The sequence below is a fragment of the Megalobrama amblycephala genome, linkage group LG5 (genome assembly GCF_018812025.1).
Source record: "Megalobrama amblycephala isolate DHTTF-2021 linkage group LG5, ASM1881202v1, whole genome shotgun sequence".
Classification (NCBI taxonomy): domain Eukaryota; kingdom Metazoa; phylum Chordata; class Actinopteri; order Cypriniformes; family Xenocyprididae; genus Megalobrama; species Megalobrama amblycephala.
The window spans coordinates 35,731,140-35,745,955 of NC_063048.1; the positions used below are offsets into that span (position 1 = coordinate 35,731,140).

The 14,816-nt window shown below is 38.3% G+C and overlaps 2 protein-coding genes across 4 annotated transcripts in view; one reads left to right on the plus strand and one right to left on the minus strand.

Moving 5' to 3' along the window:
* soul3 (heme-binding protein soul3) overlaps positions 1 to 9,493 on the plus strand; it is an 11,899-nt gene extending 2,406 nt beyond the window's left edge. The window contains exons 2-6 of one of the 2 annotated variants that reach the window (XM_048192069.1): positions 6,278 to 6,372; positions 7,313 to 7,352; positions 8,221 to 8,362; positions 8,436 to 8,619; positions 8,695 to 9,493. In XM_048192069.1, the coding sequence (XP_048048026.1) occupies positions 6,278 to 6,372; positions 7,313 to 7,352; positions 8,221 to 8,362; positions 8,436 to 8,619; positions 8,695 to 8,866 (633 nt within the window). In that variant the 3' untranslated portion in view covers positions 8,867 to 9,493. The remainder of the gene's footprint in view (positions 1 to 6,277; positions 6,373 to 7,312; positions 7,353 to 8,220; positions 8,363 to 8,435; positions 8,620 to 8,694) is intronic. The other variant, XM_048192068.1, reaches the window with a different exon arrangement.
* fancm (FA complementation group M) overlaps positions 1 to 14,113 on the minus strand; it is a 34,508-nt gene extending 20,395 nt beyond the window's left edge. For both annotated transcript variants that reach the window (XM_048192054.1, XM_048192053.1), the window contains exons 1-4: positions 13,220 to 14,113; positions 11,318 to 11,490; positions 11,159 to 11,236; positions 10,918 to 11,076 (exon numbers count right to left, since the gene is read on the minus strand). In XM_048192054.1, the coding sequence (XP_048048011.1) occupies positions 10,918 to 11,076; positions 11,159 to 11,236; positions 11,318 to 11,490; positions 13,220 to 13,841 (1,032 nt within the window). In that variant the 5' untranslated portion in view covers positions 13,842 to 14,113. The remainder of the gene's footprint in view (positions 1 to 10,917; positions 11,077 to 11,158; positions 11,237 to 11,317; positions 11,491 to 13,219) is intronic.
* Positions 14,114 to 14,816: the final 703 nt, after the last annotated feature.

Sequence of the window (14,816 nt, forward strand, 5' to 3'; positions counted from 1 at the left end):
TGAAGTGTTTGCTGTCGCTGCTCATTAGCGTCCCGCTGTACAGACGTCCTGCAGCACACACACACACACACACACACACACACACTAGTGTTGTCACGGTACCAAAATTCCAGTAGTCGGTACCGATACCATGAAAATTTTACGGTTCTCGGTACCACAGTAAAATCTATTGGAACTATTTTACTATTTTATATAGCCTATTTTAAAAACATTAAATATGATTTGGAGTGTGTGTGTTTGTGTGTGTATATATAGGCTACCTCAATGAAATAAATTAAATAATTAATTTAATAATTAAATGCTCAAACATCCATTGTGTACTGTTGAAAAAACCAGCATATGCTGGTAAGGAAGGTTTTGAAGCTGGTCCTGCTGGTCCATACTAGTCCTAAGCTGGTCCTGGACCAGCATAAACCAGCTTCAAAACCTACTTTACCAGCATATGCTCGTTTTTTCAACAGGGGTAACAGACGTGCGTGTTTATTTGAGCTATTCCGTCAGAGAAACAACACACTACAGCCTGTAAAACTATGAAATAAATATCAGTAAATAATTGTAACCTAAATAATAAGAAAGTTAAAGGTAACACTTTACTTGAAGGGGTGTGCATAAGACTGACATGACACCTTCATAATCATGACATGACACGTGTCATGAATATGAAGGAGGTTTTATGAATGTTTATGACAACTGTCATTAAGTGTCATTCGCTCAATTATGTCATTTTTAATGCAAAGATGACATTGTTTGAGATGTCTTTGTTACGACAACTTGACATAAACCAACACATCATAACCTGTCAGTGTCTTTGTCATGACAACATGACATCATTTAGCTTTATGGGTTAACATTACATTAAACTGTCATGTGGTTGGTTTTGACATGAGGCCATTATAATAGTGTCATGAATATGTATCTTGAGCTCAAGTACAGTGGTACAAATTGAACTCGTCATTAAAATGTCATTAAGTGACAATACTCTGACAAATAATTTTATAACAGCGTCATGACTATTTTTCATTTCATGTTTTTTTTGTTTTTTTTTAAGTTTCCTCCAACAGAAGGTCAGATAATAGACAATTTCAAATTTCGTAAAAAAGATGACACTGTTATAAAATAATGGTAACACTTTATTTTAGGGTCTTTTAACTAGTTGCTTATTACTATTAGCATTAGGGGTGTAACGATACGCTCAGGTCACGATACGGTAAGTATCTCGATACGGAGTTCACGATACGATACGTATCACGATATTTTGAACAAAATGAAACTGAAATTCAAACAAGATTTATTAAAAAAACATGAACAAATTTCAATAATTTTCCTTGTTGTACATACAAGATCACATTTCAATAAAATAAATAAATATAAAAATTTAATAAAAACCTTCTGTATTCAAATTAACAGTTGAATAGGGCTGTCTGTCACTGAAAAAAAATGTTAAATTTAACATGAACTTAGACGTTTACATATCGCGTCTAAAAACGCGTGGAAGGCGCGGCCGCACCGCTTCTCCTTCTTCCCAAAGCGCTCGCGCTCCCGTGGCGTCGGTCGTTGCTATGCAACCATGAACTGAGCTCTCCAAGAGGAACAGGATGTTTCTGCAAAGGATAAATGATTTCTAGCCCTTGCATTAGTTCTACTACGAGATATATTGATGGAGATAAGATATAAAAACCACCATGAACAGCTATGATCAGCTGTTCGGCTGAGCTTTTGATGTTTTGTTACGGAAAGGCCATAGCTGATCGGTTGATTCTTGTCACACGACCTGCGGTGCGCTTGCGGCATTCTGAGAAGTTGAGAATTGCATGCGCGTCGCGACCGCGTTGATCCCATTATGAGCGCGCCTGCCGCGCGGCTACATTTGAAAATAATAACGGACTTGCACGCGGAAAAGACGCAATATGTGAACGGCCCCACAGAACTTCTTAAAGCAAAGCATCGCAAGCGTCTTTTGCTTTTCTGTGAGCACAGCTGTTGCTGTGGCACTGCGGTGAAAGAAAGCCACGACTTTTCTCACGCGACCATGCAAGAGACTGACATGAGAAACATTTAAACCTGCTTGCAAGATTCAATGTGTGCGCGAAACACTTACTGAACTAGAGAGCTGATTGAGACAGGATAACTCTGGGAGTTGGAAGGGGTGTGTCGCGATTCTGCCTTCTCACATCGCGATACAGGTTCGTGGACCTGCGTATCGCGATTTCGGTTTTATATCGCATATCGTTACAGCCCTAATTAGCATTCATATGGCTAAAATATTGGCTATTTATTAGTACTTATAAAGCACATATTAATGCCTTATTCTGCATGATCTTATTCTACATTCTTAATCCTACCCAATACCTAAACCTAACAATTAACTATAATAAGCAGTAAATTAAGAGTTTATTGAGGGAAAAGTCATAGTTAATCGTTTATATATGTGTTCCCTATACTGAAGTGTTACCAAAATAATGTCATGTAATGTTAACCCATAAAGCTAAGTAGTTTTTTAAGTTTGATAATTAATCTGCTATGTCATGTTTATGACAGGTTATGATGTTTTGCTAATGTCAAGTTGTCATGACAAAGACACTGACAGGTTATGATGTGTTGGTTTATGTCAAGTTGTCGTAACAAAGACATCTCAAACAATGTCATCTTTGCATTAAAAATGACATAACTGAGCAAATGACACTTAATGACAGTTGTCATAAACATTCATAAAACCTCCTTCATATTCATGACACGTGTCATGTCAAGATTATGAAGGTGTCATGTCAGTCTTATGCACACCCCTTCAAGTAAAGTGTTACCAAGTTGGATATTATTTAAAAAAGCATTTGTTTTTTATTTCCACACAAAGACGCGTCCCGTTATTACTTTGATATAGCCGCTTTGCGCTTTGAGAGGGATGTGGGACACGAGCAGGAAAGAGACCATTTCTCTTTAATAATATCTTCGTTATCTCCTGATGTTACAAACAACTGACACTTGTTGTAAAAGGTCTGAAGAGCGAGTTTTATCCTCCGCAGGGGCAAGACATTCAGGCTATGTTTGATTTAGCGCTGCCAGAGAAAACGAAAGTAAAAATCACTGGTGTGTGAAACGCGCTATACAAATAAACTTGACGTGCCTTATAAAGTCTAATAACAAGCACAAACTCTGTTAAATAGAAACTGACGTGCAAGCAAAAAGGTTTCTGTCCTGCAGTGTTTTTTCTACTTTAGCTACCACAGTAAATAATGCGAATAGCCTATAATAGGCCTAAATGCAAACGAAAGAAACGGTATAATCCCCTGCGTGAGTGAAGATTTGGGAAAAGAAACAGATTCCATGTTCAGTGGAATAACTAATGGAATATTGTTAAATTCTCTGCTAATCAGGTGACCAGATCGCGATTCGGAAAACAGAATACAAAGCTTAAATGTATGGACTCACGCACCTCTCTTATTCGGCATTAACCAAAATGTTTCCATGGCTGCGTCACATTTGATTGCTAACCTATTATTTCTTCTGTAAACAAAGCTTTGTGCTTCACTCGTGTCATATTCAAGTAAATACTGCCACAGCCCTATCAGTGGGTACCGAATATACCCGGATTCTCGGTACTACCGGTACTACAGAAATGCTGGTATCGTCACATTTTCAAAATTTCAGTACCGACTTGGTACCGAAGTACCGGTACTTTTGACAACACTAACACACACACACACACACACTGACCAGAGCAGAGCGGCTGCTGCATTTACTGTAACTACTAGGGCTGGGTCAAGTCAAGTCACCTTTATTTATATAGCGCTTTCTACAATGCAGATTGTGTCAAAGCAGCTTTACATTGATAACTGGTACATAATTTTGCTGCACAGCAGCTCTTAAAGAATAGTGTCAATGCAGGCAGATCAAAGCACTGTTGAATATCAAATGTCAAGTGTCCCCAACTAAGCAAGCCAAAGGCGACAGCGGCAAGGAACCCAAACTCCAACAGGTGACATCAGGTGGCAAACAAGTGGCAAATAGGTGGGCTGGGTAAAAAATATTGATTTGTTGATTTTAATTGATTCTCATTTTTACGAACTGATATCGATTCTTAAATCCCAAGAATCGATTAGTCTAGTCTGATTTCAGTTGATGAATGAGCAGAATATGTAGCGCCTCCCATCCAATAAATCACAATAATCTTTGTTACTTTTGATATGAAGCAAAGTCTCAGATTTCAAATGACGTCCATCTTATTATGAGATTCAAAAAATAAACACCGTTTTGGCGCTGTTTAATGTGGCGTGACGGATCGCTTTAGCGCCTCAGTTAAAGAGAAGCATGTGATCATCCTCTCCTCCGCTTTAATACCAGTTACAGCGAAATAAACATGCATGAACATCTGAAGGTATGTTAAAATATACAGTACAACTCACTGAAATCCGTATCATGTCTCATGTACAGTGTTGGGGGTAATGCATTACAAGTAACTTGAGTTACGTAATCAGATTACTTTTTCAAGTAACTAGTAAAGTAACGCATTACTTTTTCAATTTACAACAAAATATCTAAGTTACTTTTTCAAATAAGTAAAGCAAGTTACTTTTTCACATTTATTGACTGACAGCTCTCCTGTCCCCATGCTGAGAGAAATAAAGGTCAGAGGTGTTGTGTGCGCTGTGTGAACATGAGGGTTATTGTAGTTTTAGACTAAATGTGAACATGCATTTACTCATCTCACTTGCACGAAAACATTCAGTATTCCTCAAAATGAATAAAAACAGTGAAATGCAATCTCAGAATTTTTGCAAACCTGTAATAATTAACTATATTAAATTACACAAATATACTTTATGTATTTAATCTCAATTATTAACCAATGTCTTTGCTGCTGATCTTCAATATACCTAATTCAACCATACTAATAAGCAAAAAATACTTTAGATTAGAAAGGTTTGTTTGAGCTGCGCCCTCTACTGTACAGGTATAAATATGCTTTTCCTTCAGCTTGAGGCTTATTCATTTCACTTTTGGTGTGAAAGGGCATTTTTGCCAAAAATAGATCTTTTTTGTTGTTATTAAAAAACAAACAAGCCCAGCCCAGCCCCGGTGAGAAAAAGTAACGCAAAGGTAATGTAACGCATTACTTTTCATAAAAAGTAACGAAGTAACGCAATTAGTTACTTTTTTAGGGAGTAACGCAATATTGTAATGCATTACTTTTAAAAGTAACTTTCCCCAACACTGCTCGTGTAATCGCTCAATCAGTGCTTCAACCTCGGAAAGACTCAATAAAACAGCTTTTAAACAATGTCACGTGACGTCACATTTACCTCAGAAAAACATATTCAGTGACCATAAACTCAATAGTCAGCTAGAAAAGTGCTCTAGAAAGCAGCATTCTGATAAATATAGCTATGCACCGTTACATATTCATTATAATGTTCTTCAATATTTAATGCATGTTTGAATAAATCAGTTATGACAGCCGCGATTTAAATGTTTATATTTCAAAAAAACTAATTGGAGTAGAAATATGATAATGCAATTCTAAACTTTATTTATAATAAAAACATTGAGTGTAATTTAAGTGTTTGTGTATAAATAAGTTAATTTAACCTTCAGTATTATTATAGTAGTACCAGCTGACTCTCATGTGTCGTTTACAGCATTAGTTGATTTTTTCCTCTAGAAAATTTGCCATGTGCTGAAACTGAAATACTACATCCAAAATAATCGATATCTAAAGCAAGTGAATAGTAATCGAATCAAATTGTGAAAATTGTGTCAGTACCCAGCCCTAGTAACTACTCTATCTGCACTGCAGTCATTTAGCTGGAATAATTAAGATTCTTCGGCTCTCCAAGGCTGCGTTTATCTGATCAAAAATACAGTAAAAACAGTGAAATATTATTCCAATGTAAAGCAGCTGTTTTCTATGTGAATATATAGTAAAGTGTAATTTATTCCTGAATTTTCAGCATCATTACTCCAGTCTTCAGTGTCACATGATCCTTCAGAAATCATTCTGATATGATGATTTGATGATCAAGAAACATTTGTATGCGAGATAGAGAGGAATGGCTGAATCTCAGACGTACGAGCAAGTGCAGTAGTCGAGTCTAGACGAAATTAAAGCATGAATCACAAAGTTCTTAAAAGACAGAAAGTACTTTCATTTTAGCTAAAGCTCTTAATTGGTAGAAACTTGATTTGAAAACTAGATTAACTTGCTTATCAAACAAACAAACAAACAATCTGTAGCTTAAGTACACAAACATCTGTTGATGTCCATCTGCTCCTCAATTGACAGACATGGCCGAACCCATCCAGCAGATCACCTCCAATAATGACGGCACACACACACGGGAGCAGGTCCCTTACACACTCCTCACACGCAAGGAGAAGGTACGTACAGCTGATAATAAAGCACTGTCCTCTAACCTCTGACATATGAGATCACAGAATCAATAGCTGTCTCCATTCAGAATTTAGCTTGTGCACAAAATTGGAAAATCGCATAAAACATTTGAGAATAAAGCAGCGTTTCCATCCCATGTGTTCAAGAGAACAAAATCATCACTTCCTGGTGCAAAATATCAGTAATAAAAATAAAAGTTTCTTCTTTTCTCCTCCATCATAAATGAGTTGGTCTCAGAGCGTCAGACGAAACACAGTAAATGCTGTCATGTGATCTTGCTTTCGGATGCTGGTGTTTGGGAACACAATCGTGTGAGACGCTTCTGGAGAAATTAAACCAAATCATTCTGATGACAGACTTTGACTCAGACGTTTCAGAACCACCAAACCAACATTTGAGATGCTGCGATGTGATTGGTCCGCTGGTTAGTGCAGTTATCCAATCACAGCCTCTGCTGAGCCAAAGTCACATGACGGTTTTTGTTTTTATTCGTACTGTAGTTTATGCGCATCTTATCGGATAAAAAAAAAATATCCACCTCAATTGAGCGCATACGTTTTTTACATGCATTTTTAGAAATCATGGGATGTGATATTCGAAAATGCGCATAAAAATAGGTGGATGGAAACTACTGACCAAACACAACCAGTATGAATAATACACATGATCAAACACACATGCCTGAATGTGGCATTAAACATGACACGAGGATGATGAAGATTGACTGGGCACTGAAACCATTAAACTCCACCCACTTTCATTGATTGACACTTTCCATCCAGGTCAAAAACTAACCAAAGCTGGAGGCAAAAATGCAACTGATATGAAAAACACGCCCATGATATGACAAAAGTGGGTGTAAAAAGTGATTATCATGAAATGTCATAAGAAATCTGTTCTTATTTCACGTGTTTATTGCCTCTGCAGATTCTGTATTGATGAGTTCAGTAAGAAAATACTCCAAAAGGTGAAACATGAATCACATCTGGATCATTTAACAGTTATTAAAGCATTAGTTCACTTCAGAATTTAAATTTCCTGATAATTTACTCATCCAAGATGTTCATGACTTTCTTTCTTCAGTGGAAAAGAAATGTAGGAAATCATTCCAGGATTTTTCTCCATATAGTGGACTTCACTGGGGTTCAACGGGTTGAAGGTCCAAATGTCAGTTTCAGTGCAGCTTCAAAGAGCTCTACATGATCCCAGACGAGGAATAAGAGTCTCATCTAGAGAAACCATCGGACATTTACTAAACAAAATAAACATTATATACTTTTTAACCACAAATGCTCGCCTTGCACTGCTCTGTGATGCTCCACGCATGACGTAATCATGTTGGAAAGCTCACAGATGAACCCGTTGAACCCCAGTGAAGTCCACTATATGGAGAAAAATCCTGGAATGTTTTCCTTCATTTCTTTTCCACTGAAGAAAGAAAGACATGAACATCTTGGATGAGTAAATTATCAGGAAACTTTAATTCTGAAGTGAACTAATGCTTTAAAATGTGTTTGAGCAGTGCATTTACTCTTTACCATCAAATACATTCCTGTAACTCAAATCTACAGCAGGTCACGGGTTTGATTTCCAGGGAATGCATGAATTATATACTGCTTTAAATGCACGAATGTAAGTCTGTTTGGATAATAAAAGTGTAAATCAACATTGAACACAAGCGTCTGTACATAATGATATCAGCACGATTCAAACTGATTCAATTGACAAACTATTAAATGCATCTACAAATAGACTATTTATATCTCATTCTGACATGAGTGACAAATCAGTTGCATCATCACGTGACTCTGACGTTCATGTGTCGTTGTGTTTAGTGCGGTGAGGTGGTGTACGAGAAGCGTCACTATGAGAAGGCGCACTGGGCCTGCATCACCGTTCACGAGGACACGTATGAACAGAGCATCTGCTACGGCTTCATGAAGATCATGAGGTTCATCTGTCAGCAGAACACAGCGGGTCCGTGAGGCGTGAGCACACATTCAAACGAACGCTCTCGCCACAACCTAACGCCCTCCGTCTCTCTCCACAGGAACTTATCTGGGCATGACGATACCCATCGTGACGGTGGTCCGCACAGACGAGCAGCACACCACTCTGTCGCGGGCCGTCACTGTGGCGTATTACCTTCCCACGGTGCACCAGACCGACCCGCCGCGGCCGCATGACCCCGAGATCGTCATCGAGCAGTGGCCCGCCACTATAGTCTACACCAGGTGGGAAACGATAACCAACATGATTTCACCTTTAACGTGATTCATGTGACTCAACACACACGCGTGTGATTTCAGGGCCTTCACGGGCGCCACTAACGAGCTGTCAATCATGCACGAGATCAGCACTCTGGCCGAGGCTCTGGACTCTCTGGCCGCCTGCGTCAACGACTCCTTCATCGTGGCCGGATACACCAACCCGGCGGCGGCCAATCGACAGAACGAGATCTGGTTCCTGGAGAGACCTTGAGCTGCTCACCGATGACTTAACTTTACCCAGAATCCTCTGCTCCTCTCAGAGACCATATGACAGGTTCAACATCTGTTCAAACATCCTAGTTCCTGATTACCCACGAGCACTGCTCCTCTGATGTTCGTGAGCTGAACACGAGAAGAAGCTCATTAACACTGATTATAAGCTGAAACTCAACTGGAGGTCAATCAGTCTGTGAACGCTGTTGCTGTAAGACAATCACACACACGTCTGTCTGTCGCTCGCTCTGTTTCGCTCTATAAATCAACGCTCATGTAGTCAAATCAATATAATAGACACACACACACATATATATATATATATATATTATATTGTCATAGTGCTATTTTTAAGTATTTTTGTAAACGTTTCCCTCCCTGTTACTCCTCTATTATGTGCAGATGTCAAACAAACAAGGAAATGAAGAGTTTTCAGAATGAAACACATGTGTCACATGTGAATGAAGTTAATGTCAGACGTGAGACGGGTTCTCTCTGTCAGTGTTTGTGTTCACGGCTCATGCGAATGTAAACTCTCGTCAGTATAAACACTACACCACTGTGATTTCTGAATGCTTCTGTTGATATTTCTGTTCTGATCTGAATAAACTATTACTGAATCACAGAACGACTCCAGCGTCATCACTTCACTGAACACAAGCAGCCCTCTTCTCTGAACAACCTGTCACTCACATGAGATCCACCAATAGCAAACCACAACCATCCAATCAATTCCCCACAGACAAAATCAAGCCCCGCCCTACATTTGTTCTTGTTTGAGAAGCGTTTCACCAAACAGGGAAGAAAAGAGCGCAACTTCCCTTTCATGACGACTTTAATTGATTATCAGAATAATCTGTAGTTGCAGCACTATAAAGTGATGCTCAAAGGGGTTCGGCCTGAAGAAGAAGAAGCAGTGCTGAACGAGAGAGATCAGGCTGAAACATTCCAGCGCTCCAGTGAGAAGTGAATAAACTGCACATATTCCTGCAGTTCTGCTCACTGAATAAATCACACACTGAACGAAGCAGAAAGAAGAAAACTAGTCATGTGACACCAGCAGAGGGAGCGTAAGCCACGGACACATCATCAGACCTTCATCTGGGTCACGTCACTTTTAATCGTGACAGAAATGAGAACGAGGGACAGAAGTGTGTTCAGCTGACCAAACATGTTCTTCACTAAAAATGTTCAAATTCAGATAAGAAAGATGATGTCAGCTTGATTTTGAGCTGAACTTAAAGGGTTAGTTCACCCAGAAATTAAAATAATGTCATTAATTACTCACTCTCATGTCGTTCCACACCCTTCGTTCATCTTCAGAACACAAATTAAGATATTTTTGATGAAATCCGATGGCTCAGTGAGGCCTGCATAGCCAGCAATGACATTTCCTCTCTCAAGATCCATTAATGTACTAAAAACATGTTTTTTTTCAAAAACTTATATAGTGATGGCCGATTTCAAAACACTGCTTCAGGAAGCTTCGGAGTTTTATGAATCAGCGGTTCGGAGCGCCAAAGTCACGTGATTTCAGCAGTTTGGCGGTTTGACACGCGATCCGAATCATGATTCGACACAAAAGATTCATAACGCTCCGAATCTTCCTGAAGCAGTGTTTTGAAATCGGCCATCACTAAATAAGTCGTTATTTTGTTTTTTTGGTGCACCAAAAATATTCTCGTGGCTTTATAATATTAATATTGAACCACTGTACTCACATGACCTGATTTAAATATGTTTTTAGTACATTAATGGATCTTGAGAGAGGAAATGTCATTGCTCAGGCCTCACTGAGCCATCGGATTTCAACAAAAATATCTTAATTTGTGTTCTGAAGATGAACGAAGGTCTTACGGGTGTGGAACGACATGAGGGAGAGTAATTAATGACATAATTTTCATTTTTGGGTGAACTAACCCTTCAAAGCTTATTTTGTCTTTTTTAAAAATCACACTGATCTCAGCGCGTCACTGTCGATCTTCATTATACGTCTACCTGCAAACCTCAGCCCCTCCTGACATCATATCCGCACATGACGTGTCTCACCTGCAGGTACTGCGTCTGATAGCGAGTGAGCGACTCTCCCAGCGGGACGACGATCTTCTCCAGGCTGCGCTGATGGACGTGCGTCTGGACGTCGGGACTGTCCTCTGAGCGCAGCTCGATGTGAGAGATCAGCAGGTTGGAGATCACCTGCTGCACCGCCTGCGCAGAAAACACACACACTGTGTGAAATACCTGCTCAATTCAGGTCATGAATCTGATCAAATCACCGTCACCGTCTCACCTTGACGTCTCCTCCAGGTGTGGCGCTGAGAGCCAGAACACGAAAGTGCTGCGTTTGGTTGCGCAGCTCCCGAACCACCTGACGAACAAGCACACATGATCAGAACGAGAGAGAGAGAACCCATCACGCTTCAGTGAAACCGAGGGAAGGAAGCGCTACCTGACAGTAGGCGTGATTCCCGGTGGCCTTGTGGGCCTCGTCGATGACCACACACTTGACCTGAGCGGCCGGACAGGTGTTGCGCGACAGATCGTTCACCATCACCTGAGGAGTCAAGAAGAAGACGCGCCTGGACCGCCAGAGCTCCCGCCGCTGCTGCGCCGCCGTCGAGCCTGAACACACACACACACACACACACAGATTTATGAGAGTGAAGTGTATATTAATGTAATTCTGATATATTTTATTCACTACAGCAGCAGATCTCAAACCTTTTTGTCACCTTATATACATAAAATATCAACTTGAAGAAACACTGAGATATTAAATTAATATTTCAGTAATTTGAGGACACATTTATAATAATAAAAATATTGTGCCATTCCCATTAATATATAATAATATAAAAATGTATTTTTAATATTATTTTAACTAATAAAAAAGATTTCAATTTTATTTTTATTAATTGCACAGCGCCATTTATTTGTTTTTAATGTTACATTAGTTGTTTTTTCAGGGATTCACTGGCATGACAGACCCTGAGATTTAGTTAATATTTAAAAAAATTTAACAAAACATGAATAATTAACATTATTAATAAGAATGACACAATAATATTATGTATATTATTATAACTCTACTTATAAAATGTTATGTTTTTAATAATTACTGTAATGTGCATTCGATTTAATTACTTATTTTTCATTGTCCTCCGACTGTTTCCATAAGACACTACATTTAAAGATAATTTTTAATATTATTATAATTAGAAAATATGATATATAAAGATGATTTTTAATATTATTTAACATTAATAATAATTAAAAGTATTATTATTATAATTATAAAAGGTAAAGTTTTTTTTAATAATTATTGTAATGTTTATTGGTTTTTATTATTTATTAATTTTTTTCATTCCCATGTCCTTTCGAGGTCACGACCTCCGACTGTTTCCATAAGACACCAGATTCAAAGATTATTAAATATTATTTAACACAATAATAATAATTAAAATTATTATTATTATAATTATGAAAATTGAGATATAAGGATGATTTTTAAGCACTGAGATTTAAAGATGATTTTTAATATTATTTAACACATTAATAATAATTAAAAGTATTATTATTATAATAATAATAATAATAATAATAATAATAGGTACAAAAATTGAGTAATTATTGTCACGATCTCCGACTGTTTCATAAGACACTAATTTAAAGATAATAATAAAAATCACTTAGCAAAACATTAATATTAATTAAAAATTATTGAGAATGATACAATAATATTATAATTTATTTTTAATATTACTATTAATATAACTAATAATAAAAGGTAATTTAAAGCTGCCGTCCGCAACTTTTTTTGTGTTAAAAATTTACAAAAATTATACAATGAGAATATACAACATGAATCCATTTTCCAAACCGTGTTTTTGTCTTATCCTGAATCATTATGCTACACTTATAATAAGCGTTTATATTCGGCCTATTTCAGACCGGACTGGTAGGACTCGCCGCAGAGTTTCACAGTAACTGCGTGACTCGCCATAGACACACACGGAGAAAAGTAGCTCCGGCTACAATGTTCCTCCGCAAGACACGTGCAGTTCTGTTTATTAACCGCTAGAGGGCCAAAAATCGCGGACAGCAGCTTTAATTAATCGATTTAATTGTTTTTTCTGGGACTGAATCCCATGACCTCTCGAGGTCGTGACCTTAGCTGTTTCCATTAAATACCTGAGATTTGAAGTAAATAACTAAATAATTAAAAACTAATTATTACTTAGAAAGTCACAATGATAATATAATTATAAATCTGATTAATAAATTAATTAATCCTAATAAAATGGTTGGTTTGCCATCCCTCGACCCCTGGAGGTCGTGACCTGACCCTGACCTGTGAGCTCGGCCATGTGCTGCTGCGGGATCCCCATGACCCCGTAACAGGCCTGGATCTGCTGCGCCACCAGCGGTTTGGTGGGAGCCATGAAGACGATCTTGCCCGCGGGGAACCAGCGGTAGTAGTTGTACATGAGCACGGCGGCGATGAAGGTCTTGCCCAGGCCGGTGGGCAGACAGACCAGCGTGTTCCTCAGCAGCGCCGCCTCGCAGATCTCCAGCTGGTACTGCCGGACGGGGTAGTTGGTGGGGTAGATCCAGACCCGGCCCGCAGAGGGGTCGAATCCCGGCTCGGGACCGGCCTGCAGCGAGCGCTCGGCCTCGAACACGGCCACCAGCATGACGTCATCATCGTCTTCATCATCGGCTTCATCATGCTGAGGTGCGGCTGTGGTCTCACCCCACAAACTCCTGCGGTCTGCCCGCTCTGAGGCGCTTACGGTGGTTTTGTGCTGGTCTGAGGTGGTTTTGCTTTGATTTGAGGTGGTTTTCCTCCAGTCTGAGGTGGTTTTGCTTTGATTTGAGGTGGTTTTCCTCCGGTCTGAGCTGGTTTTGCTCTGGTCTCTGTGAGGCACGCTGCAGCCCCATGACTGGAATAACGTCCTCTGATTGGAGCTCATTGTAGAACCACAATCACAATAATAACCATAATCATCATCTTCAGTGAATATTTATAAACAAACGCGGTCGAATCAAACATACCGCTTCTCCTTCCGCTCCTCGGCGCTCAAATCAAACACAATAAACGCTCATAACTGAAACATATTCACGCTTTCATCTTCTAAATAAACATAAACACAAGAGCGCAAATGAAACTGCTGATCGAATGTGGCGCGCGTCCGGCTTACGTCACCGAGAGTGGAAGTGCGCATGCGCGGGCGGTGTGTTCGTGTGACGTGTATGTAAAGCGCGCCGAATTTGATGGAATATTTCATCCTGAGGTAAAACTTTTTAACGGATTATTCATTTTTTGTGATGTTTGTAGATTATATCTGTAAATATATATATATATATATATATATATATATATATATATATATATATATATATATATATATATATATATAATAAAAGACAAATAAAACAAATAACGTTTTATTTGGGAAAAAAAGTGTCCGTTAGGTAATATTTTACACATTTTCGATTTTTTTTTTTTTTTTTTTAAGAACGAAACAATAATAGTTATTACGATTATTAATATTGTTTTAAATATTAAATTAAAACTCTAAAAACAAAAAGAAATGTTTTATTTCGATTAATTGTGTAGCGATTCTCCAGATAATATTTTACACATTTACAATATTCACACATAAATAATATTTTTTTTGCTTGTCACTGTATAAAAATGCCTTTATACTTGAAAATATATAGTTGTGGGCCAGAAAACTTCGAAAACTCCTGGATTAAACCACTTCATGTTAGATTCAATTATATGTTTGAGGATCAGGTGGTTTAATGTAATTCTGATATATTTTATTCACTACAGCAGCAGATCTCAAACTTCTGTCACCTTATATACATAAAATATCAACTTGAAGAAACACTGAGATATTAAATTAATATTTCAGTAATTTGAGAACACATTTATAATAATA